At 54.9% G+C, this 22202-nt stretch overlaps 1 protein-coding gene and 1 long non-coding RNA gene across 4 annotated transcripts in view; one reads left to right on the forward strand and one right to left on the reverse strand.

Moving 5' to 3' along the window:
- Nucleotides 1–6999: 6999 nt before the first annotated feature.
- Nucleotides 7000–21829, reverse strand: LOC114205333 (uncharacterized). 2 transcript variants are annotated; one of them, XR_003608374.2, is made up of 3 exons: nt 21650–21829; nt 14809–14932; nt 7000–8538 (listed from the first exon to the last, which is right to left on the reverse strand). It is a non-coding gene; the product is annotated as an uncharacterized LOC114205333 (long non-coding RNA). The 2 variants fall into 2 exon arrangements; XR_015768469.1 differs by having other exon boundaries at nt 7000–8141; nt 8476–14932.
- ASB2 (ankyrin repeat and SOCS box containing 2) overlaps nt 12818–22202 on the forward strand; it is a 28761-nt gene continuing 19376 nt past the window's right edge. The window contains exons 1-2 of one of the 2 annotated variants that reach the window (XM_028098718.2): nt 12818–13049; nt 20415–20504. In XM_028098718.2, coding sequence (XP_027954519.1) covers nt 12844–13049; nt 20415–20504 — 296 coding nt within the window. In that variant the 5' untranslated portion in view covers nt 12818–12843. Of the gene's footprint in view, nt 13050–20220; nt 20505–22202 lie in introns of those variants that run through there. The other variant, XM_088024474.1, reaches the window with a different exon arrangement.

Raw genomic sequence — 22202 nt, forward strand, 5'->3', positions numbered from 1 at the left:
GATGACATTCATATGACATTCAGAACAACCTTTACTGTTAGAGGTCAGGGGAGTGGTCACCCACCCTTGGCAGGAGGAGATGGGTGGTGGTGTCGAGGCGGGGCAGAGGAGGGGTGTGAAATGGGGGGCTTCTGAGGTGCTGTTAATATTCTCTCTTTGATGCAAATCCTGGGGGTCTTCCATTTGTGAAATTCCATTGAGCTGTACACGTGTGTGCACTTTTCATGTGCATATAATGTGTTAATAAAAACTTGTAAGAAATCAGTGCTGTTCAGGCCTCAACTCAGATGAATTCATAAGGATGTCTGGGGTAGAGGGGCGCCTGGGTGGCCCAGTTGGTTAAGAGTCTGACTCTTGATTTCAGCTCAGGTCATGATCTCAGGGTCATGAGATCGAGCCCCACGTCAGGCTCCATGCTGGGTGCAGAGTCTGCTTAAGATTCTCTCTCTCCCTCTGCCTCTGTTCCTCCCCCCTCACTCTCTCTCTCTCCTTTCTAAATAATAATAATAATAATAACAATAAAGAATCTATGGGGTAGGGACACCTGGGTGGCTCAGTCCTTAAGCATCTGCCTTCGGCTCAGGTCACGATCCTGGGGTCCTGGGATCGAGCCCCACATCGGGCTCCCTGCTCAGCAGGAAGCCTGCTTCTCCCTCTCCCACTCCCCCTGCTTGACTTCCCTCTCTCACTGTCTTCCCTGTCAAATAAACAAATAAAATCTTAAAAAAAAAAAAAAAAAGAATCTCTGGGGTAGAGTCAGCCCAGCCTGTTTGTTCTGGAGGGAGCTGCCTATGATGTCAATAGACAGGCCAACCTGTCTTTGGCCTGGGCTTTGTGGACTTAACTGCAACGTCAAGCCTCCCAACTGGGATGAGTAAGGACCAGGGGAAAAGCAAACGTTCACCAATTGACTTTCATAACCTTGTGGGGTTCCTTGTTCTGCCCCAATATTTGGATTCCCTGTTGCGTGGGGGGAGGGGGCAGGGGGGTGGTGGGCAGAGCCGTGGCTGAAAGCACTGCTTTTTATGTTAGGCAGTTGTGGTTCAGATCTAAACAATCACTTATACATCGTGGGATGATGGACAAGTTCCCCAACCCCTTGAGCCTCAGTTTCCTCATCTGTGAAGCAGGGGTGATGACAGCACCTGCCAGGAAGGTTGTATGAATACAGCAGGATGATGCCATTTATTTTTTTTAATTTTATTTTATTTACATTCAAATTGCTAACATAGAGTGTGTCATTATTGTCAGCGGTAGAGGTCAGGGATTCAGTGGTTGCACGCAATACCCAGGGCTCATTCCATCCGTGCCCTCCTTAATGCCCGTCACCCAGTTACTCCAGCCCCCCCTCCAATGATGCCATTTATTCGTGGAAATGTGTCCGGCCAGCCCCTCCCCCTGCTGGCCACCCCCAGCGCACTTTCTGTTCCCTGTGACCCTTTACCCACAATTTAGGATCTGGATTTTCAAAAGCTGAGTGAAGACATAAGGCAACAGGATTTGGAGAGTGAGTTTCTCCAGCTCACTCCACTATGAGAGGTTTGTCTGGATTGGGAGGGAGAGGTAAGGCAGAAGGCCACTTGAGAGGGGACGCGGTGCCTGCCCATGGCCCACCCCTCCCAGGGCACATCTGGGGAGGGGGTCTGGACAGTTAGAGAGCAGAAGGACCTGTGCCCCACCCCTTGCTGGGAGCCCATGGAAGCATCAAGACCCCAGGGATGCACTCCACGGGACCCACTAGAAATTCCTCCTGCGGAGGACAACCCCCAAACAGTAAAGAGAACTGGATGGCCCCTCAATGCCCTTCCCTCGTCGCCCCCCCCTCACTGTGGCATAGGGGCCTGGGAGGGGCCGGGCATGAGCTAATTTTGAGGGGCCACCAACAATAGTAGCCTGGGGGGTGGGGCAGCCCCAGCTGGGGCGATACAGGTGCCAGAGCCGAGCAGCTGGGAGACAGCCTGGGACTGACGGTGTCCTCCAGTCCCCAGCACCAGATCAGACGTCCAGAACTTCAACCAGAACCCAGGGTACCCTGCGTTCACTGAGATTTAGAATGTTCACTGAGGGGGAATGTTCTAAGAGACTGTAAAGGCATCCTGCCTTTGACTCTGTAGGAAATCATGCTAGGGGGTCGTAAATCCAGTATCCTCCAAGGGGAATGGGCCTTTGAAATTGAATTTTTTTCCATTTAGAAGAATAGACGAAGTGACATTTCCAGCCCCCTCCCTCACTCCAGCAGGTGGGGATGTAAGTGTCTGGCAGCGTGCCAGGAGCATCCTGGATACTCAGTGCATGTGGCTGAGCATGTTGTCTCTGCCACTGCATGCTGACATTTTGTGCCATTCGATCTATTCCAGAAAACAGGGTCTTCCTTCCCTGGCCGTGTGCTGGCAGAAGGGTTCCCGCTGCTTTGTGCTGCTACTAAGGCCGGTGCACGCACTAGTTTGTTTGTTTGCTTGTTTGTTCCCCTGCCTTTTGCAACCCAGCCCCACCCCATGCATGACAGCCTGCTGGATCCCTGAACCTCCAAGGCAGGCTCTGCCTCTGGAGCATGCTCAGCGGTGTTTGCCAAGCCCGCTTACCCCAAACCCAAACACCCTTCCCTCCTGCTCTCTTCTCTCTGCTCCTGTTCATCTTCTGCCTCCCTGCCTTCCCTCCATCCACCCTTCTCCCTGCCCTCTTCCCAGCCTCCCTGCCTCCCCCACCTTCCCCTCTGCTCCCCCTTCTGTCCCCGAGCCCCTGCTGCTCTCTCCCTCTTGCTTGTCTGTCTTCCACGATCCCCTTTTCATCCCTGGATTATCTCAGGGTCCCTCTCCCCTTGCTTCTCTGTTTTCCCCAATTACTTCTCCTTTCTCCTCTCCTGTATGCCTTCTCCCCTCTCCTCCTGCACGGCTTCCTTTCCTTCTTCCTCTCCATCACCTTTTTGCAATTCCTTCCCTTCTCCTGTCCCCTAGTGTCTCCCCCCCCCGCCTCCGCTCTGTCTCCTAATCTCCCAGCTCGGGCTCCCCACCCTCTTTCCCTCTCTCTCTGTCTCTCACCCTCCCTATCTCTCTCCTCTCTCACTCCCTCCTGGGGAGTTCCAGAAACATACCCATATATGGCCTCCATGTCAAGGATCACAAATGACGACGTCACGTGAGGGCCAGTGCTCTGAGATGCTCTCTGCCGCGAGGTCCGTAATTGACGCACCGTGGATGGACGGAAGGCGGCAGGGCGGCCTCCTCCGGGCGATCTTCAAATAGGACATCTGAGAGGCACAACATCTTATAGTTTGGCTGGCCATCACTGGTCATGCGGTGGGCCCAAAATAAACTCCCTGCTTCAAAGGAAAGCGTTTCAGAACTGCCTGGCAGAGCGGCCAGGAGCTCAGGGCCAGGGCAGAAGGAAAACTCAGGGAGCATGTTCTGAATTAAGACACTCTCAAGAAAACCCTTTTTAGTACCCCTGAATTGTGTGCCCCTGTTTCAGAGCCTAACAGGTAATGCATGCTTTCGACTTTCTTACACAGACTTCGAGAAAGATTGTTTGGCTGGGACTTAACCACTGTGTTGCTTGTTGGTGACTTCTTATTGTCAAGACTCCTTGCCTGCGTCTCTCTCTCCTGTCTCTTGTGTAGAAAGCATGCCGGGGACTTTCACTTTGGACCTGGGGGCCAGAGAATCGGCCATATGCATGCACTTATGCATTCTCCTGAGGACGCTCGCTCAGAATATCACACTGCTGTGCACTTCTAAACATGGAAATGGAATGGGGTTATCAGTGGTGCTATTGTGGGTGCCGTGGACCTAGGGCAGTATCTGTGGGGGACAGATGGCTTTCAGAAAGGCTTTTAGGTCAGGTGGATAGATAGCTATGTTTATGCCTGTGGCCATCAATGTCCCATGGCACTTAGGGAGTGCCTCTGTGGGCACAGTTTCGTGGGGTGATAGAAGCCAGGTGCCGGGAGCTGTACCTGCAACTGTTTGGGCTCGGGGGGTTGGGGGATGTCCATTCTGCAAACAGAGACTGTGACACAATGTAAAGAATGAGATGTTCCATGAGATTTAACAGAGCGCCATGGGATTGCAGAGATGCAAGAGTACCTCGTGTCTGTGTGTGCGTGCGTGTGTGTGTGCATGTGCGTGCGTGTGCGTGTGTGTGTGTGTGTGTGTGTGTGTGTGTGTGACCATGAGGACATATCCAGGGACGAGAGAGCTTTTAAAAAAGCTGGGTGGATGTCACCAGGCAGAGGGGCAGGGAGAGGGACCTCCAGGCGGAGAGGCAGCTCCGGCAAAGGCCGACACTTCAGGGTGGGTCGGGGGTGTCAGTGGGAAATGCAGAGTGGCTACAGCAAAGGGTCATGAAGGGGAGAGGTGGGGACAAAACTGGCGGGGAGGGGAGGGAAGCCAGAGGGAGATGCAGCTCCCACCAGGCCAGGCAAGAGGATGGAATATTTTCCAAATGTTTTTAAGCAAAGGGGGTGCAGGTGGGATCTGATTTCAGGTAGCTCCTCAGTAGCCAGGGGAATGGCCTGGAATGAGGGGGAAGAGAGACGGCGCCAAGTAGGGAGGCCAGGTAAGTGACGGAGACACGGGGCAGGCCAGAGGCCAAGCCGCCCGCACAGGAAGGACAGCAAGGCTCTCCTCAAGGAAGGAAAACTCAAGGGGCGTGAGGCAGGGGTGGGGACAGCTCTGGGGCCCAGGCAGAGGCAGCTCGGGCCAGCCTAGCAGCCACAGTCCCTGCCCTCTGCAGCGGAGGCCTGGGGCAAGGGGGGGTGGGGTGGACGGGAGCGGGGCAGAACACAGGGATGAGGCAGATGCTCCCGTCCCTTCCAAAACAGTTGGATGGGTCCCGACAGCTGGTGGCGGGCCTGTTTACAGCTCAGCCTCCTCCGGGAGCTGGCATCGGCCCCCACCTGGTGCTGTTCTCGTTTGCATCATCCATTCTTGCACAAACAGACCGGCTGTGTGTGCCCGGGATCCTCCGCCCCCCGGTGACCTTACAATGAATAACACAGTGATTGATACCCGTGGGCGTTCATGGAGCACTGACTGTGAGCCAGGCACTGGCCCAGGGCTTCAGGTGATTTCTCTTCTTGACTCTTCTCAAGGGCATCCTGACTTAGAGGTGATGGTTACTCCCATTTGCTAGATGGGAAAACTGAGTTTCTGAGAGGTTCAGGGTCTTGCCTGGAGCCAGACAGCTAAGACGTGTTGGAGTCGGGGATCCCATCCCGGCCTGTTGGCCTCTGGTGTCCGCATTCGACGCCACGGCCTCCCTGGGGCCCAGCACAGCAGTAAACAGCCCCGTCCCTGGCACAGTCGGAGTGTAACAAAGTTCCCGTACATTGTGGACAGGCTAGATCCAAGAGTGTTTTCCCGAAGGAGGCACAAAAATATCTCTGGACCCGCCCAGTGTCCTCCCACTTCTGAGCCGCAGAGGGTCAGGCTGCCCAGAGGAGATGGTTGTCCCAGGACTGGTTTGTATCATTTTTATCCTTAGCACCATCTCTTGGACTAATGAATACCCAGGAATATCAAGGAAGCCTTAAGAGCTTTGCAGCGGAGGGAGAGGTTTCCGGGGGGGGCGGGGGGTGACGTCAAAGTGAACTGAGTCCCAGTTTGCTCGATTTTTTAAAGAAAGGGACACAAAGCAGAGGGGTAGACAAAGAGTGAGGAAACGCAGGCAAGCCGAGAGGAGGAGAAGATTGAAATAAAGGCAGGAGAGGAGGGAAAAAACAGAAGGGAAAAAGATTTTGGTGGGATCCCAATTTAAAGATGTCCAGCCAGCCCTGCAGCCGGGCCCAGGTGAGCGGAGCAGGGCTGGGAGGGCCCTCTTGTCCTCACGGCACCTTGCCACTGTGTGGCCTGGAGTTAGAACCTCCAGAACCTCCTGCTCCCCGGGGGCCGCGCTCTCCCGGCGCCCAGGACAGGGCTGGGCAAGGCTGCGCTTGGGCTGCAGAGGCTCAGAGCGGCACCAGAAGCCCTGCCCCTCTCACCCCTACCCCAGGCTTCCCGCACCGGTGCAGAGCCCCGCATTCATTGAGCCTTGGGCGGAAACTGGGTTGGGGTCTGGAATCCGGCACCTAGACCTATAGGTGGCCGAGCGCCGCTGAAGGGCCTGGCTGCCGCAGGAGAAGCACAGGGAGTTGGGCCAGGAGGGGTGTGGAGGGCCGGGCTGGGCAGGAGGTGAGAGAAGAGCCTTCCATTTGGGAGGCTGAGGCAAAGGCTTGCTGCCAGGGTCCCGGGACCGCTGGGAGCGCCTCACGCAGATTCAGGGCGGCAAGGAGCACTCGCCTCCCCTCAGATGGAGCCTCAGTCTCCCCTGACCCATCATCCACTGGGCAGAGTCCCACCTGGGTGACCGTGGCCACTCCCGGACCCTCTCCCGGGGGGCCTCAGCTTTCCCTCCATACAATGGGGAGAGTGCCTGTGTTGGGGGGTGGTTTGGCTTAAGTGTGCTGCCGGGAGCAGTTCCCCTCCGTAACTTCCAGCAATCCTGGCCCAACCTTGGAAGCTGAACGCGGGCCTGAGGAAAGCCAGGAGCTTGAAACCAGCAGCAAGGGCTCTGGGATTAGCAGAGTTGGGCGGGCCTTCTTAGAATCTTTAGAGTCTGAACAAAAGGCCCGAACTCCCAGCAGCTGTGAGGCCTGTCAGCACGGCCCCACAGCAAATACCCACCCTGGGGCTTTGACCTGAGCCCCTCCGGGGGGTGGGGAGGGGGCAAGCAAGGTGGCCTGGATTCCATCCCGCATCTCCCCAAGGCTGCTCACCTCTTATCCAGAGCAGAAACTTCCAGAGTGAGTGACCCCTGGCCACTGCCCTAAATACTCATTGTCAGAGGGTCCAAAGAAAAGAAGGGCAGGCAGGCCCGTTCTCAACCCATGTGCCAGTTACAACTCAGTCTTCCCGTCCGCACAATGGGAAGAGTCCTACCCCACCCACACCAGGTACTGAGAGGGTCAAAGGGTGCAGTGCATGAAAAAGACCAAGAGCACCAGCTGTTTTTATGATTGGGATTTTATTTATTTTTAAATTTTATTTACTTATTTGAGAGAGAGAGCACGAGTGGGGGGGAGGCAGAGGCAGAGGGAGAAGCAGACTCCCCGCTGAGCAGGGAGCCCGATGCGGGGCTCCATCCCAGGACCCTGGGATCATGACCTGAGCCGAAGGCAGATGCTCAACCAAGCCACCCAGGCGCCCCATGATGGGGATTTTAAAGCAGTAAGACCCAGGAAGGGGAGAGAACATTTTAATTGTTCACAGCCACGAGCCCTCAAGCTGGAAGAGTTTCCATAGATTTTCTGGGACCCCTCTGCAGCCTGGGGGAACGACAGATCAGAGAGAGAAGTTTTGACAGAAGGTATTGAGCACTGCAAGGAGTAGGGTCAAGGACCCTGGGGGCCGAGTCCCCACTTGCAGCTGGCTGTCAGGATCGCGTGGGGCCGAGGAGAGAGGGGAACTGTTTGAAGTTGGCAGATGGACGGAGTGCGTATTACATATATGCATATGTAAGGTAGATGTGCCTGTATCCCCAAATGCCCATATACACCAAGTCCTTCTGAATACACACCGTCTGTCTCCAGTGGGACTCCAGGCCTTTCCTCAAACCCACAGAACCACAGGCCTCTGCTGTTGTTTACACGGGGTGAAGATAAGGGTCAAGTCAGATGCGGCAGCTTCTAGTCTCTTTCTTGTCAGTTTTTCCCTGGTGTGCCTCGGTTTCTTCATCTGTAGAGTGGGACTAATAATACCACAGACTTATCTCGTGGCTCAAACTAACAACGCATGTGAGACCATAAATGAACCACAAGGGAAGGCAGTATGGTGTTCGGCAAATACCCGCTGTGATCTGTGGTGACAGATGGGTCTGACTACGGTGTGTCGTGTAAGAGCTAAACTGAAAAGTCCACGCTCCCCTCTCGCCCCTGAGAGTCACATGTGACCCTAACCGGAATACTTACGTGGCACCTACCACATGGCCGGCCCTCGTAAATGAACTAAGTGCTCACTAAATACCCACAACGGTCACTTGTAGGCGGCCCCCTCATTCATAAACTTGAGCCCGGGACTGAGAGGAGAGTGGAGGGGTTGTAACTCCTTCCACAGCCCGGAGGACAGCAGGTGGTGTGAGCAGGAAGGGAGGAGGCGGCAGGAGGGGCCCTGGGGAGCGGACGATGTGGAATTAGTGGGCAGAATCCATCCTGCACCCCGGCTGCTTTGGGGAATGCCTGGAGACCTCCCTCCCTCCCCGGCGCTGACCCCATTACTGGCCCCTGCACCCACTCAGCAGGGCTCTGCAGGGGTCCCAGGGGGCCCCCCAAGACAGCCCGGGGTGGGAGTAACCGGCTCCCCGTCGCCCAGCCAGTAGGGGGCAGAGCCAGGGTCGAACCCAGGCGGTGGGACACCGGCGGCTGCCCCACCTGCCAGGCACAGTAATCTTCTCGATAATAGCTGTGCTATTCATTCATTCATTCAGCCAACATTTCATACATACCTACTGTGTATCTGGCCTTGGGTTATGTCCTGGGGTCATGACACGAATGTGACACACACAGTCCTGCAATTTAGAAGTTTCTAGATTCAGTGGGAGGATAGGTCCAGAGCAGGCCGTTAGAGCAATGGGACGCAGCTCCGGATGCCTCCGACATCAGATCAGGGGGCTTCCTGGTGGAGGAGATGCTTGAACTGCATCTGGAAGAATGACTAGCCAGGCGACAGGCAAGAGGGACAGGAAGGTGGATGAGCAGGGCTCCATCTACAAACAGCCTGAGGACGGGAAGGAGACTGTCCAGGCTCACACTCCTCTCCCAGGTCCCCAGCTGAAGGGGAGCCTGGTGTGCCGGAGGATGGCTGTCGGTCCCCCTCCTTGTCCCTTGCCTTCCTGGCCATGCCCCTACCATCAGTTTTCCAGTAAGACATTCCAGGAGCCACTCTTCCCACTGTAACCCCCCAAACAGCCCCAGAGACCCCACCCCACGCACAGGAGCCCAGACCCCACTGCCATTTCCCAGACAGACCCTGGCTGTCAGCCAGCCGGGACTTGTGGGGAGGGAAAGAACTGGTGGTGGGGGGTGGGGAAGAAGCCACTCTTCCAATGCTAATCCTCAGCACAGCCCTGAAAGGGCCATGTTTCTATGCCCATTTCACAGATGTAGAAACGGAGGCCCAGCTTAGAGGAGCATTGACTACGGATGGACTGGGTACTGCTCTGAGTGCTTTGCATGTGCTAACTCAAGGAACGGTCACAGTCACTGTTGTCCCATTTTACAGATGCCTCCTGGGGGGAGGGTTCCCCTGGAGGCAATGTTTGGGGCACTGCAAAGGGGGTAAGGGAGGAGCCCCTGGAGGCCCCAGGGGTTCCAAGCAGGCCTTGGACTGGGGCTGTCCAGAAGACGTTCTGGAAGAGGAGGCACTTGCTCTGGGTCTTGAGGAGCGAGGAGGGATTCTGAGAGTTTAGAAAGGGAGGAGACGGGTCAGCACAGGACGAGCAAGAGCCCTGGGGTGGGAGCCGCAGGTGGGTTGGGGGAAAAGTGTGTCTTTGCCTTACCTGGAAGATCAGGTGTGCGGAGGTAGAGGCTGAAGGGAGAGTGAGAACTAGATTCGACGGGCCGGGAGGCCCGGGCCATGGGTGCAGGTAGAGGAAGGACTTGGTGAGGCCTGCGGTGTGGGACACGGAGGGGACGATGGGTGGGTGGGGCTGGGACACCACATGAAGGCCACCGCTGGGGTGGGCAGGAGGAAGTCCGCGCCTGAGCCCGCCAGAATGGGTGCAGAGAAGCAGACAGAGGGCAATGATTGATAACCAGGCAGACTGCGGCAGGGCACAGAATCTTCTGTCCCGGATGCCGTCGTGTTGCTAATCCACTGTCTTCACACCCACAGTCTCCTCTCGCTGTGCTTGGAAAGCCCAGATCTGCTTAATAATAACCTTGCCGCTGTTTTATAGAGCAAGACTTGCTGCTCTTAGGGCTGTTACCAGAGTTAGAAGAGTATCTATCAAGGGCTTAGCCTGGTGTCAGGTCGCGCCCCTTGCCCCACCCCCACACAACAGGAGTCCCATCTCTACTCCTGCTTTATGATTGATCCTTCTCCAAAGTGGTGGTTCCTGGGCACCCGAGGAGCTTTTCAAAGAGGGGTAATAGCTGGGCCACACTCCCAGAGATTCTGACTTAATTGGTCTGAGGCGGGGTCCAAGCACCAATACCCTTTAGAACCTATTTTATATACTTTTTAATTATTATTTTTCTTTTTAAAATTCTTCTTCTTCTTTTTATGTAGGCACCACACCCAATGTGGGGCTTGAACTCACAACCCGGAGATCAAGAGTCACTTGCTCTTCTGACAGAGTCAGCCAGGTGTCCCTACCTTTTAAGTAGATGTGTTATTGCAGGATAATGGGCTCACAGAGGAGTGTACAAATCATACTTGAACAGGTTCCTTACAAAGGGAGCCAACCAATCATGGAGCCACTTAGATCAGGTAATACAGCGTGACTGGCTTCCCAGAAGTCTCCCTCATGTCTCCTCCCAGTTAGTAACCACCAAAGGTCCACCATAGTTTAGTCTGCCTGAAACTTTACATAAATGGAATTATGTACATATATTCTTCATTATCTGACTTCTTTTGCTCACTACGGTTGTGTGAGCTTCATCCTGCGATGAGCAGTGGTACTTTATCTGTTTCACTGGTACACACTCTCGTGGTAGTATACCAAAACGCAGTAATCCATTCAAATGCTGGTAGACATTTGGGTAGTTTCCACTTGGTTTTATTATGAGTAGCGCTGCAATGAATATTTTTGAACTTGTCTTATGGTGAACACATGTACATGGTTCTCTTGGCCAGGGAGCTAGGAGTGGAATTTTGGGGTCACAGGTTGTGTTGGTTCAGCTTTAGCAAACACCGTCAATTTTCCAAAGTGGTTTTACCACCTGACACTCCTACCAGTGGTGGTGAGCGTTCCCGATGCCCCACATCCTCCCCAACACTTCTTAGTGCTCATCTTTTCCACTTGAGCCATTCTTTTTTTTTTTTTAGAGAGAGAGAGTGTGTGCAAGTGGGGCGGGGGAGGGGCAGAGGGAGAGGGTGAGAGAGAATCTCAGGCAGGGGCCACGCCCAGCCAGGAGCCCAATGTGGGGCTCAATTTCATGATCCCGAGATCATGAGTTGAGCCAAAATCAAGAGTCAGACACTTAACTGACTGAGCCACCCAGGTGCCCCCTCCACTTGAGCCATGCTGTTGGGTAGACAGTAGTACTGTATTAGGATCTTAATTTGAGTGTTCTCCCAAACGCTTAGAAAGTCAAGCATCCTTATGTTTGGTTATTGGCCACTTGGATATCCTCTTTGTGAAGTGCCTGGCCTAGCCTTTTGGGGGTCAATTAACTAGAGCCACAAGAATGCTGGGTAGCAGAGCACCCCAAATAAGCACTGATTCTCATGATCTGAGGCTGCAGGTCACCACAGAGGGGCTGACGTAGGCTTCAGGGTGCTGGGTCTGCTGGGTGGGGCTCCCCTGTGCAGGTTGGGCTCAGGCTGCCCCAGGTCGGTTCACTCTGGGGCCCAGCTAACGGGCGGTGCCTCCAGTGGGGAGCTCTTCTGGCGATGCAGAGGGGCAAGCCCCACACCCAAGCACCTGTTAAGGGGCTGCTTTATCGTGCCCCCAACATTCATTGGCCAGAGCAAGTCACATGGCCAAGCCCACTCTCAGTGGGAAAGGGAGGGGAGATACCCTGCCGCCAAGGAGAGGGGAGTGAATATTTGCCAAACAAACCAAATTATAGCACTGGTATTTTGGGTATTTTTTAAATGGCCTCATGTGGTTCTCATGTCCTGCTAGGGCTATGAACCATTGACCTACAGTCACACTGCATGTCAGCCAGTCAAAACAAAAAGCAGGCTTAGTTGAGGTTACTTCATTTCCTAAAATCAGTTGATTCAACCAAAGTTCATTTCTCCCTGAGGCACTTTTTTGTAAGGAAGGGAGTCCTTGGAATTCACATGGCAAGTTACTGTCATGATTGATTTTAACTAGATCATGCATACTGAAGCGGCAGGCCCATGTCTGATTTATCTCCAACATTCTCAGCCCTAGCACAGCACAGAGATGAGGCGAGATGCTAGCATAGGATGTTGTCGGATAACTGGAAGGAAGGAGTGTAAGCACTGTTGTGTAAGCCCCCTGAAGTCAGGGATATTTGTCCCTTGGTATCATTGTTGTGTCCCCAGTGCTTAGAGGAGTGCAGGACACAAAGTGGGCGCTCACTAAGTAATCTCTCGGTTAATGAAGCATGCATGCATGTGTAGACAAGCTGTCTGGAATGGAAAAATGAATGGTGGATGAGTGGATGGTAGGTTGGGTAGGTAGAGGTATGAATGGATGGATGGATGGATGAATGGGGGGGTGGATGGATAAATGGACAGGTAGGTGGGCAGATAGATCAGGAGATGGATAATGGTTGGATGGATGGATGATCAGGTCATTGGGTAAATGGACAGATGTGGATGGGTAAATGGGTGGATAGTAGACAAGTGGACACATGGGAGAATGAATAAATGGAGAGGAGGGTGAATGATTGGCTGGATAGTGAGAGAGTTGGGTAGATTGGTGAGTAGATGAGTGGATGGATAGATGTGTAGATGAATGGGTGGCTGGGTGGTTCAAATGACAACATGAGTGGATAAAAACTGATTGTGAGCTTGCCAGAGGAAAGCACAGCATTCCCTGTTGCTAAACATAACTCTCTTGCAAAACTGTTAGTGACCAGGATGGTTTTGGTCTCCTCACAGGGCTTTCTGATTTGCCACTTCCTCCTCCTCATGGAGTGTCTCTTCTCAGGGCCAAGGTGAGAGGCGAGAGAGGATGACCACGGAGATCAGTGCTCGGGGCAGACAGCGTGCCATTGGGCATGAGGAATACAGTCTGTATAGCAGCCTGAGTGAGGATGAGCTGGTCCAGATGGCCATCGAGCAGAGCCTGGCTGACAAGACTCGGGGCCCAACCACTGCTGAGGCCACTGCGTCCACACGTGTCAACCGCCAACCCGCCCATTTCTACCCATGGACCAGGTGAGCGAGGAGAGGCCAACTGGGGCCCCTGTAAGGTGCAGCTCGCAAACACTGTTAACCCAAGACCAAAGTCTCCTGGTCTGTAAGGTACATTTTTACACCTTAATGACTTACATTTCTTATCTAAACCCTTCCGAGCTTTGGTGGTGCCAAGCACCGCGGTAGGTGCTCTACCCACTTGACCTCGTTTAACTCTCTTGAGGACCTTCCAGGAGGCTCTGTGCTATATTCCCATTTTATAGACGAGGAAACTGAAGCTCAGGGGTAGTAACTAGTCAGCAGCTGCACAGCTGGTAGATGGTGTTGCAGAGACTGGAACGATCTGGTTGCCAAGGGCATGGCTTGGCTTTGTACCACTGGCTTTATGTTTGAATGCTGTGGAGCTGATGTTCCGAGTCCAAGCAGAGCTCCCAATCCTATCTATGCAGCCTCCCTGGGAAAACATGTCTGAGAAGCAAGTGACATCTGCCTGGCAAAGCCACCCTATCTCCTCGCTCTGGCTCCCCCATCTCAGCGTGACCTCATCATTCCGGTGGCAGGACCACCTAGGGCAGCCCCGTGTTGTGCCCATAGAAATAGGACGCGAGCCACACCTGCAGTAACATATGCAATTTTGAATATCCTAATAGCCATGCTAAAAAGTAAAGGCAAACAGGTGAAATTAATTTAGGTCTCAAATATTATCATTTCCACATGTCATAAACATCAAGTCTTTGGAATCCAGTGTGTATTCTGCACTCTCAGAACATCTCAATTCAGACTAGACGCATCTCAACAGCTCACTAGCCACATGTGGCCAGTGGCTACCGTCCTGGACAGTGCAGATCCAGAGGGTACCTTCTTTGTAGGAGGTGGGAGCCCAGAGAGGTAATTAAGCATTGGATCTTAAAATGCTTTTAGAAAGGAAATAGATACCTTTAAAAACGCTTTTGTTCATCACTGAGTCCAAGTCAAGTATGTATTTGGGGGTGGGTGGCTGAGGGAAGGGAGTTGCTGGATGATTGTGTTCTGTGGCCTTGGGACCTGGGCCTCAAATCTCATCATCTCCAGCCACCAGCTGACTTGCTATGTGGCCTTGGGCAAGTCCCTTAAGCTCTCTCAGCAACACACAGACCATCTCTAATGTCCAGTCCCAGCTGACAGTGATGCAGGTGGGTGGCTGTGCATCCCAGCCCTGTCCCCTGATGGTACCCACCGGGAGTTCCCCAAGTGACTTTAGCCCTTGCTGAGGCTGGACCTCCTCTGCCAGGCAGATGGGGCAAAAGCCTGGGATGCCCCACACCGAGCAGCCCCTCCTAAAGGGGAAGGCAGGTAGCCTCCTTGGGCGGCTGGAGGAAGTAGGAAGGCTCCAGGTTACTGAGTTGCCCCTGAGGGGGTCCCATTCTGGAACCCAGCCTGAGAAACAGAAGCGAGGATGCAGAGCCAAGGACTCTTCATGGCCAGTGCTCTGGGAGGCCCTGGTTCCTCTTCTGGCTGCCTCAGCCTCAGTCAGACCACAAGTTCCTCTTTCTCAGGAGGGGATCAGATAGAGAGGAAGAGCATCCCCCTCACCCTGGGGCATCTGCAGCCTTCTCCCCAGTGTGGGAGCCTCCCGGGGAATCCTGGGGACACTTACATTAGCACTGAGTTGAACTCATGAGGTCCGGGTCCTGACCTCTTCCTTCCTCTGATGGGTGAGGAAGCAGAGACCCAACATGGGACGCAAACTCTTACCAGCCTCCTGAGAAAAAAGCTCTCACAGAGAAGGAAAATGACTTACCCAGGGTCGTGCAGCCCTCACCTAAATTCCAGGCGCAAGTAATGTAGGGTACAGGGTTCAACGTGCATCTTCTCACTCTGGATGTGCGCTGAAACCTCCCCGATTCAGTTCTGCCCTTCCATCTCTGGAAGAAGATGGGTCCTGCTGAGGGAGCCGATCCCTCCTCCCCCAGATGCACACCGAGGGCTTCCCATATGCCCAGCACACAGCCACTCAGTTAATCCTTAAGCCATGCAGCGAGGCCATTTCTGTGCCCGTTTTATGCACGTGCACTCCACGGGGCCAGAAACAGAAGCAACGTCTGCCCCCAGCTCTGAAGTTCAGACACATAACCGGCTCTGCCCATACTGCAAAGGCCTCTTTCTGTTCCTCTTCCCTCTCCACGTGGAAGTGGGTTTGGGTCTCATTTCAGCCACCTCGTAGCCACAGAGATTCAGGGTCTCCAGCAACAAGAGACACCCTGGCTCGTGCTCACGTTCCCAGATGCGGCATTTCAGAAAGTACAGGACCCGATAGAGTTCTTTGTCCCTTTTACCCCCACATATCACAGTTTCCATCCAAAGGCCCCGGAGCAGGTTTAGGAACAGGACATCATACACATCCCAGGGGCTGTCTCGGATTTCATGTCACCTCCTCGGCAAATCCTGCCTGACCACCATCCCAGGTCAGGCAGGTCGCCCCCTTTCTCGCTCTCTTGGCGGGGCGGTTTCCTTCATCACCCCAACTTACAGTTTCTATGTCTTTGTTTTGGCGCCGAGAGCAGAGGCCTTACCCATCTTCCTTCCTGTGAAGGCTCCTGCCTACCAGACAGCGCCTGGCCCGCAGCAAACACCAAATAGCTCTCAGTGAGGGAATAATGCATGAATAAAGGAATGTGAATGAAGAGGCAGCAGAGAGGCAGAGGATAGAGGACTTGGAGGTTGGAGGCCTTCCTCTGTCACTTACTGCTGTGTGACCTCAGGCACGTTATTTAAACTTTCTGAGCCCTAACAGGCTTTTCCTTAAAATGGCAACAACAAAACCTTGCCTAGCCCAACCTGCAGGGTTCTTAGGCAAAGCAAGTAGAATGTGGGTGCCTCCCTCACACCCCACAGCTTCAATCGACCTCCCTCTACCTCCTCCCCGAGCACCCCGAGTGCCCACACCATGACTGCCTCTGTTTCGTGGACAAGCTTTCGTGTCACTCTAGGAAGGCATTATTTGGCCTCTTGAGAGTGTCCCCAATTATACTATATGACTTCTCTGGGGACAGGAAGCAGATATTTCTCACTTTTTTATCCCTAGTGCCTGGCAAAGAGCCTGGATCACTGTAGGTGCCCAAGAAATGTTTTTTAGGCAAATAAATGCATTTTGAAACCAATAAAATGCTCTACAAATATAATTTATTGTTATCTTATGACCAAAATGGTGGCTGTAGACATAAAGGTCAACTGAGCCTTGGGGGTCCTAGACATGAAAGCCAGATCAGCATCCCAGAGGAAATATAATGTGCCCTTCTAAAGCCATTATTTCCAACTTGCTTCTCTCCCACCACAATGTAAGAGATGAAGTCAGAAACATGCGTAGGGATCATCTGCCAAGCCTTGGCGCACTAAGAGAGAGCTGCCTGAAAGGCAGACCCAATTTTCCATCCCAGAGAGAAGGAGGGTTCATGCAGTCAGGAAATAGGGAGCCCAAGGTTACACTGATGGACCAGCCAGAGTGGGCCCAGGAAGCTGGGTCTTCCCAGTCTTTAAACTTCTGAATTTTTTTAAGGTTACATTTCTAAGAAGACAAAGGAGGAAAGCATGAAGTAAGGACTTGTTTGGGTTGATGTGTGCACAGCTGCAAATAATTCAAGTTGAGCCGCCCACACCTACCATGTTCTTGTGATGAGCAAGTTGCCTTCCTGGCACCTGGATGTGAATCAGGCCTCACCCCTACCCTCCCCAAGTTTGCTGTCTAATGAGGGTCCCAGATGTACATAATGACCCAACAGGAAGGCCTCAGCAAAGAGGCTTGCCTCAGTTTCAGAGGGACACAGAGCAGGTCGATTCACTTAGTTGAGCAGGTGGGCTTTGCAGGGTGAACAGGATTTCGCTAAGCAGGTTAGAAGAAGCAAACCTCTGAGCCTCAGTTTCCTCTTCTGCAAAAGGGAGCCAATTATGTCTCCTTCACAGAGTGGACCAGAGGATGAAAGGAAATGCTTTGTGCCATGTACCTCTGTCACTAGGCTGGGCACATGGCAAGCACCCAACAAATCCCAGCTATGGACAGGGAGCAGAAGTTGCTGCAGTCTGGAATTCACATTCTCCTCTACATGGGACTCCTCTCTGGCTGGCCCAGAAAGAGTGGTTTGGCCAGCAGGTAGGAGGCCGATTCCAGAGACCCGCGGGAATGGGGGTGGAGGCGGCTGGACCACGTGCGGCTCTTCCTCTCTTCACCTGGGAGGGCCGGGTGCTCCTTCTCCGGGCATCTGAGGTCCTGCCACGGCGCCACACAAAACCGAGTTTACCATTTGGGCTATTACCCCTTGGAAGGCTTTGTTTGTTTTGTTTCATTTGTTTAAATGTATCAAGTGCCTGTTGTGTGCCAGGTGCTGTACTTGAGTCCTGTATTGTTGTAGGCTTAGCATGAGGACCGGAGGAGGGGACAAATAGAGGGTGGCAGGCGAGGGGCAGACTCTTGTATTCCTTAGCTGTCTCCCCCTTTAAGAGGCCTGCTTGCCTCCGGTGTTCAGCCAGGTCCAGCCCAATTCTATGCCCTTCCTGAGGCTGGCGGCTCACTGAGAAGTTAGGGGGCTTTGTCTTCATAGCCCCTCTCCCCACTGGCACCGAGCTTGACCCGTGTCTGGAGTAGGGGCCAGCTGAACTCCAGGACAGGGCTGTTGGGAGCTGGGTGACAGCGATGCTCTCTCAACAGCCCCCACCCCGGACCTGCCCGCCCACATGAAGGACCGGGGCCCTACCTGGGCCTCTTCTAGGGCATGACCCGCGCCCACATCCTGCCAGGTTCCTCTCACCTCTGATGACTCAGCCGCGGTGGTTTTCTCTGCTGGGAATGCCCCTGCTCAGGGCCGAGGTGGAGTGGGGCCTTGCAGCCTGGACGGGATTAGGACTCGCTCCCCCTCCAGCATGAGGCTCCGCACTCGGGGCTCTAGGCACCTGCCCTACCTGCCCCTAAAGCCAAGTTAACACCCACTGCAGGGCTCCCAGGGGAGCTCTTGCTCTCTCCCCACCGCCTATCCTGCGGCCTATGGCTGTCTGTGTCCTTGTTTCCCACGCCATTGGCCTCTGGACATCTGAGATTTGCATCTCAGGCGCTAGCACAAGTCTTGGGACACCCCCGCTGCCCCCAGCAGGGACTGGGGAGTTCTCGTTGCACGGAACTCGGTCTGTCTGCTTCCTTCTCTGCAAAGCGAGAACAACACAGCCTCTGCCTGCCTCCAGCTGGTGGGGAGGCTGGAAGTGAGGCCGTGCCCTGCACGGTGGGGAGGGACGTGACCATCACCGCTGCTGTCACCCCCCCCACCCTTGCCGGCACCGTCTTGTTGTTGTTATTTGGTCATTAGAGACAGACCTGGTTTTAGGGTGGTGTGATGCGTTTTTATGGGAGCTTATCACCATGCTAGAAACATCCTAACAACAGTAAGTGACAGGAGGCCACACACGGGCCATGGCGCAGTGGCCAGGACCCCGGGATCCTGTGCGGCCTGAGAGCCAGGGCTTCGTCAAGACCACGGGGTGAGGGACTGTGAGCTGGGCCTGGCCCCAGGCTGCCTTCCACCACCTCCAGCACGCTCTCCGTTCCGGGGGGGGGGATGGAGAGGGGCCTTGGCGGGGCCAGGCTTTGCGCCCCCCTTCCCAGGATGTGGTCTCTTAGATCTGCCTGACACACAGTTCCCACGTGAGCTCATTTCGACAAAGGCTTCACAACTACCACAGCGGTGAGGAAAACCCCGTTCTGGTCCCCCCTGCGCCCCTTGCAAATGGGGAAACCAAGGCACAACATGGGGCAGGGGCTTGTTCTAAGTCGCAGGGCCTGTCAGAATGGAGGCCTTAAAGCGGGAGGGAGGATGAAGAGGCAGCAAGACCCCAGGCCTGTGGGGCAGGGGTGGCGTCAGGAGCTCTGCGGACGGACACGTAGGCCTCTGCTCGGCTCACTTCCCAGCTGCGGCTTCGTGTGAGCCCGGGGCCGTGACCCACCTCTCGGGGCCTCAGTTTCCCCATCTCTAAAGGGCGGGGATGTTGGCACCCACTCTAGAGGACTAATGAGTAAGCGCACGCAGGTGTCGTGCTCAGGCTAGTGATGCTCAGGAGGAGGTGGCTGGTCGCGAGGGGACGGAGAGGGGCACAGAGGAAGGCAAAGACAAGATGAAGGCGGTGAAGGGGGCCGGCCTGCGGCCCCCCCGCCCCCAGGTGGCTGAGGCAAAGGAGAGCGTGTTCTTTCCTTCTCTGCTCACTCACCCCTTCCCCCATGCCCTGGCCCTTGCCGAGGGTATCCACAAAATCGGTAAGTTCTGCTCCGTCTTGGAAGAGCATGGGGTCCTTGTCAGGGTCACAGTTCTGGCACCTCCAAACACCACCGGTAGCAGTGTCCTGCTCAATCCCATGGGGCACCCCTGCAGGGTGCAGGACACCAGGCCAGGCCTGCTGCGGTGTCCGTGGCACCAGGGCCTGAGCTGCCACGAGTGTGGTCGGCACGGGCCACATGCCCCATCCTCACAGTCACCCCCATCAGTCAGATATGTGGAGTGGCCACCACACCTCCTTTCACCCCTCCCATCCTCACCAGAGCCCAAGGGGGTGGGAAACTGAGGCTCAGAGAAGCAAAATAATGAGACAATTAACGGTGGACGCGTGCCGAGCAGCCCTGTGCCCGGACGCCAGCTGAGCTCACCGGCTCCAGCCTCCTCGGTCTTCCCACACCGGGCTCTACAGGGAAGGAACTAAAGCCTAGAAAAGTTCAACCTGTCTGATGTAACCACGGCCAGGATATGCCAGAGCCTGGATTTGAACCCGTGTCCGTCTGACTCCTGCCCTGGCCGTGACGGCCGTTTGCTCTAACTTCCCTACCGTTAGTTCCTGCCCCTGGGACGGCAGGACCCTCCAACGGGGACCTGGCCAGGAGGAGGTGCGAGTACAGACCTGGTCTGGCTTCCCCAGTTATGCTCCCCTGTCCCCCGCACCTCCAAGAACCTCTTGCCCATCCCCGTTGGGACCCAGCCTGGCCGGCCCAAGACTGAGCCCCTTTCATCCTGGGACCTGCTGCTGACCCCTTCTCACATCCTCCCGGGTGAAGAATGTCACCTTGCTTCCTATCTGCCTCCCGCGTAGCTGGCTGGGGAGGGGGCCTAGGGGTGGGGATGAGGTTAACCTCATTGTTGTCTTATATGGTCATTTAAATCTCCCAGGGCTTCCTCCAAGGGCCAAAAATAATCCAGAGACACAGCAGCTGTGTCCAGCACACAAGAGACGACCGGCCATCTGCTTTGGTTCATAGCCCTGTGTCTGTCCGTCAGTCTCTCCCCTCGCCAGCCCTCCATCCCTGATCCTGCCTCCGACCATGACCCGCTTCTCATATGCAGAGTATTTTTCCCTCTTTCACGCCTGCCCTGCACCCTCCAGGTCGACTGTGCCTCCAGAGAACCCGCCCGCCTCGGCCCCTAAGGGCCTGTTCCAAGGGGTCATGCAGAAATACAAGAACTCCCAGCTGGCGTAAGTGACCCCCGGCCCGGGCCCCGAGACTGCCCAAGTTCACCCTTCCAACTAGGGTTAGTGGGGAGTGGGGAGTGGGAAGCAGGCCCGCAAGCCCCAAGAAGGGGAGCATTCTGGAGGGACCTCCCAGGCACGCCCCTCCCAGGTGTGTCCCCCTGAGCCCCAGCTGCTCCTGCTGAGCTGGGCTTTGCGCTCACAGACTCATCTCCTCAAGGAACTGTCAGCCAGGCCTGTGCCTGTGATTTACACCTCCATGCCCCCAGAGTGGGCCCCGGGGGATGGCGCAGCCCCCTGGGAGAAGGCCCCAGGACCCCAGAGGCCCAGAGGAGCTCAGAGCTGAAGCTGATGAGTCGGCCACGCATTCTATTTACCTCAGTTTCCCCCATGCGTCACCGTGGGGATATCGGAGCATATCCACAACGCTCACACCCATGGGTTTTGTTTTGCCTCATTGCCTTTATTTGCTCCGTGCCAGGTGGTAAAATCCAGAATTAATCCGAGCTGCAGGAGGGGTTCTGTTTGCTTGGCCCCAGGGTGCCGGGCTAGCTGCATCCCCCTTCTCTGCTCCCCTGTATTAACCCCAGAAGCAGCCAAAAGCAAAAGAGGGGCCCCATCGCAGGAACCCCTATTTCCTCGCTCCAGTTATGTTGCAGAGAGGGGAGGAGGCAATTAGCCAGTGTTCTGCGTCTCTTCCCAGCCCTTTCAAACCCTGTCACCCCCACTTCCTTGGTGCTGTGGGTGGAATTCTGACAGTCTGGAAAAGGGGGACCCAGGCTCTGCTCTCAGCGCTGCTGCCCCTTCCTGTGTGGCTGCCTGGGAGTCGCTGTCCCTCTCTGAATCTCCCTTCTCTGTGAGACAAGGTTGGAGAGGACAGAGTGGCCTCTCGGGTCCCGTCCAGCTCCTTAGTCTCGGACGGTGTGACACCCCCAGCAGCTTCCCCCACCCTCGGGGCGGGGCTTGGGCTGAACTCACAGAGCTTCAGGGTCTGTTCACCAGAGCTGGACGAGACCCAAGGTGAGCGGCAGGTCCCAGGAGCGTTCTCACGCACTGGACACCCCCCCAGGCCACAAAAGCAGCCAGCCCTCCGCTCTTCCTCTTCAGCCAGGGCCCCACAGGAGACCTTCCGGGGGAGACGGGATACATACCCACTGGGGCTTCTCCTGACACCAGCAGGGGCTGCTCTGGCCGCTTGTAAGAAGACCCCCATCAAGGTGGTAGGGATGGTGTTGATGGGGACTTCAGGGATTATCTGGTCAGTTACCCATCATGCTCGCGGGTCTGTAACTTAACCAGCATCTGTGCTCTGAAGCTATTAATAACCAGAGAGGCTGAGAGTCAGGAGGAAGTGCCGCTCACCACGGAGGAAGCAGCTGGGAGGGTAAAGGGGCTGGCCCATAGACCCTCGGGGCCTAGCCCGGCCCCTGACGTGGGTGAGGGCCCTGGGAACAAGACCTGCCTCCAGTCTCACCTCCATCTGGAAAATGGGACCACTTATGCAGAACATTCCCCAGGAGTAGATCTAGGAATCACAGAGGTCCTGGTCCTCACTGATTCCAGGATGGAGGGAAGGGAGCTCAGTGCACGCATGCATGAATGAATGAATGAACAAAGTAGCAAAGAAGTTTTCATTTGCATTAGCCCTGAAATCTTTTTGATATTCAGAAGCTTTAAATTGTGAAGGCTTCAAATTTATTAATC

The sequence above is a fragment of the Eumetopias jubatus genome, unplaced genomic scaffold (genome assembly GCF_037043125.1).
Source record: "Eumetopias jubatus isolate StellerSeaLion01/CBP00866 unplaced genomic scaffold, mEumJub1_p1.0 scaffold_7, whole genome shotgun sequence".
In the NCBI taxonomy this organism is placed as follows: domain Eukaryota; kingdom Metazoa; phylum Chordata; class Mammalia; order Carnivora; family Otariidae; genus Eumetopias; species Eumetopias jubatus.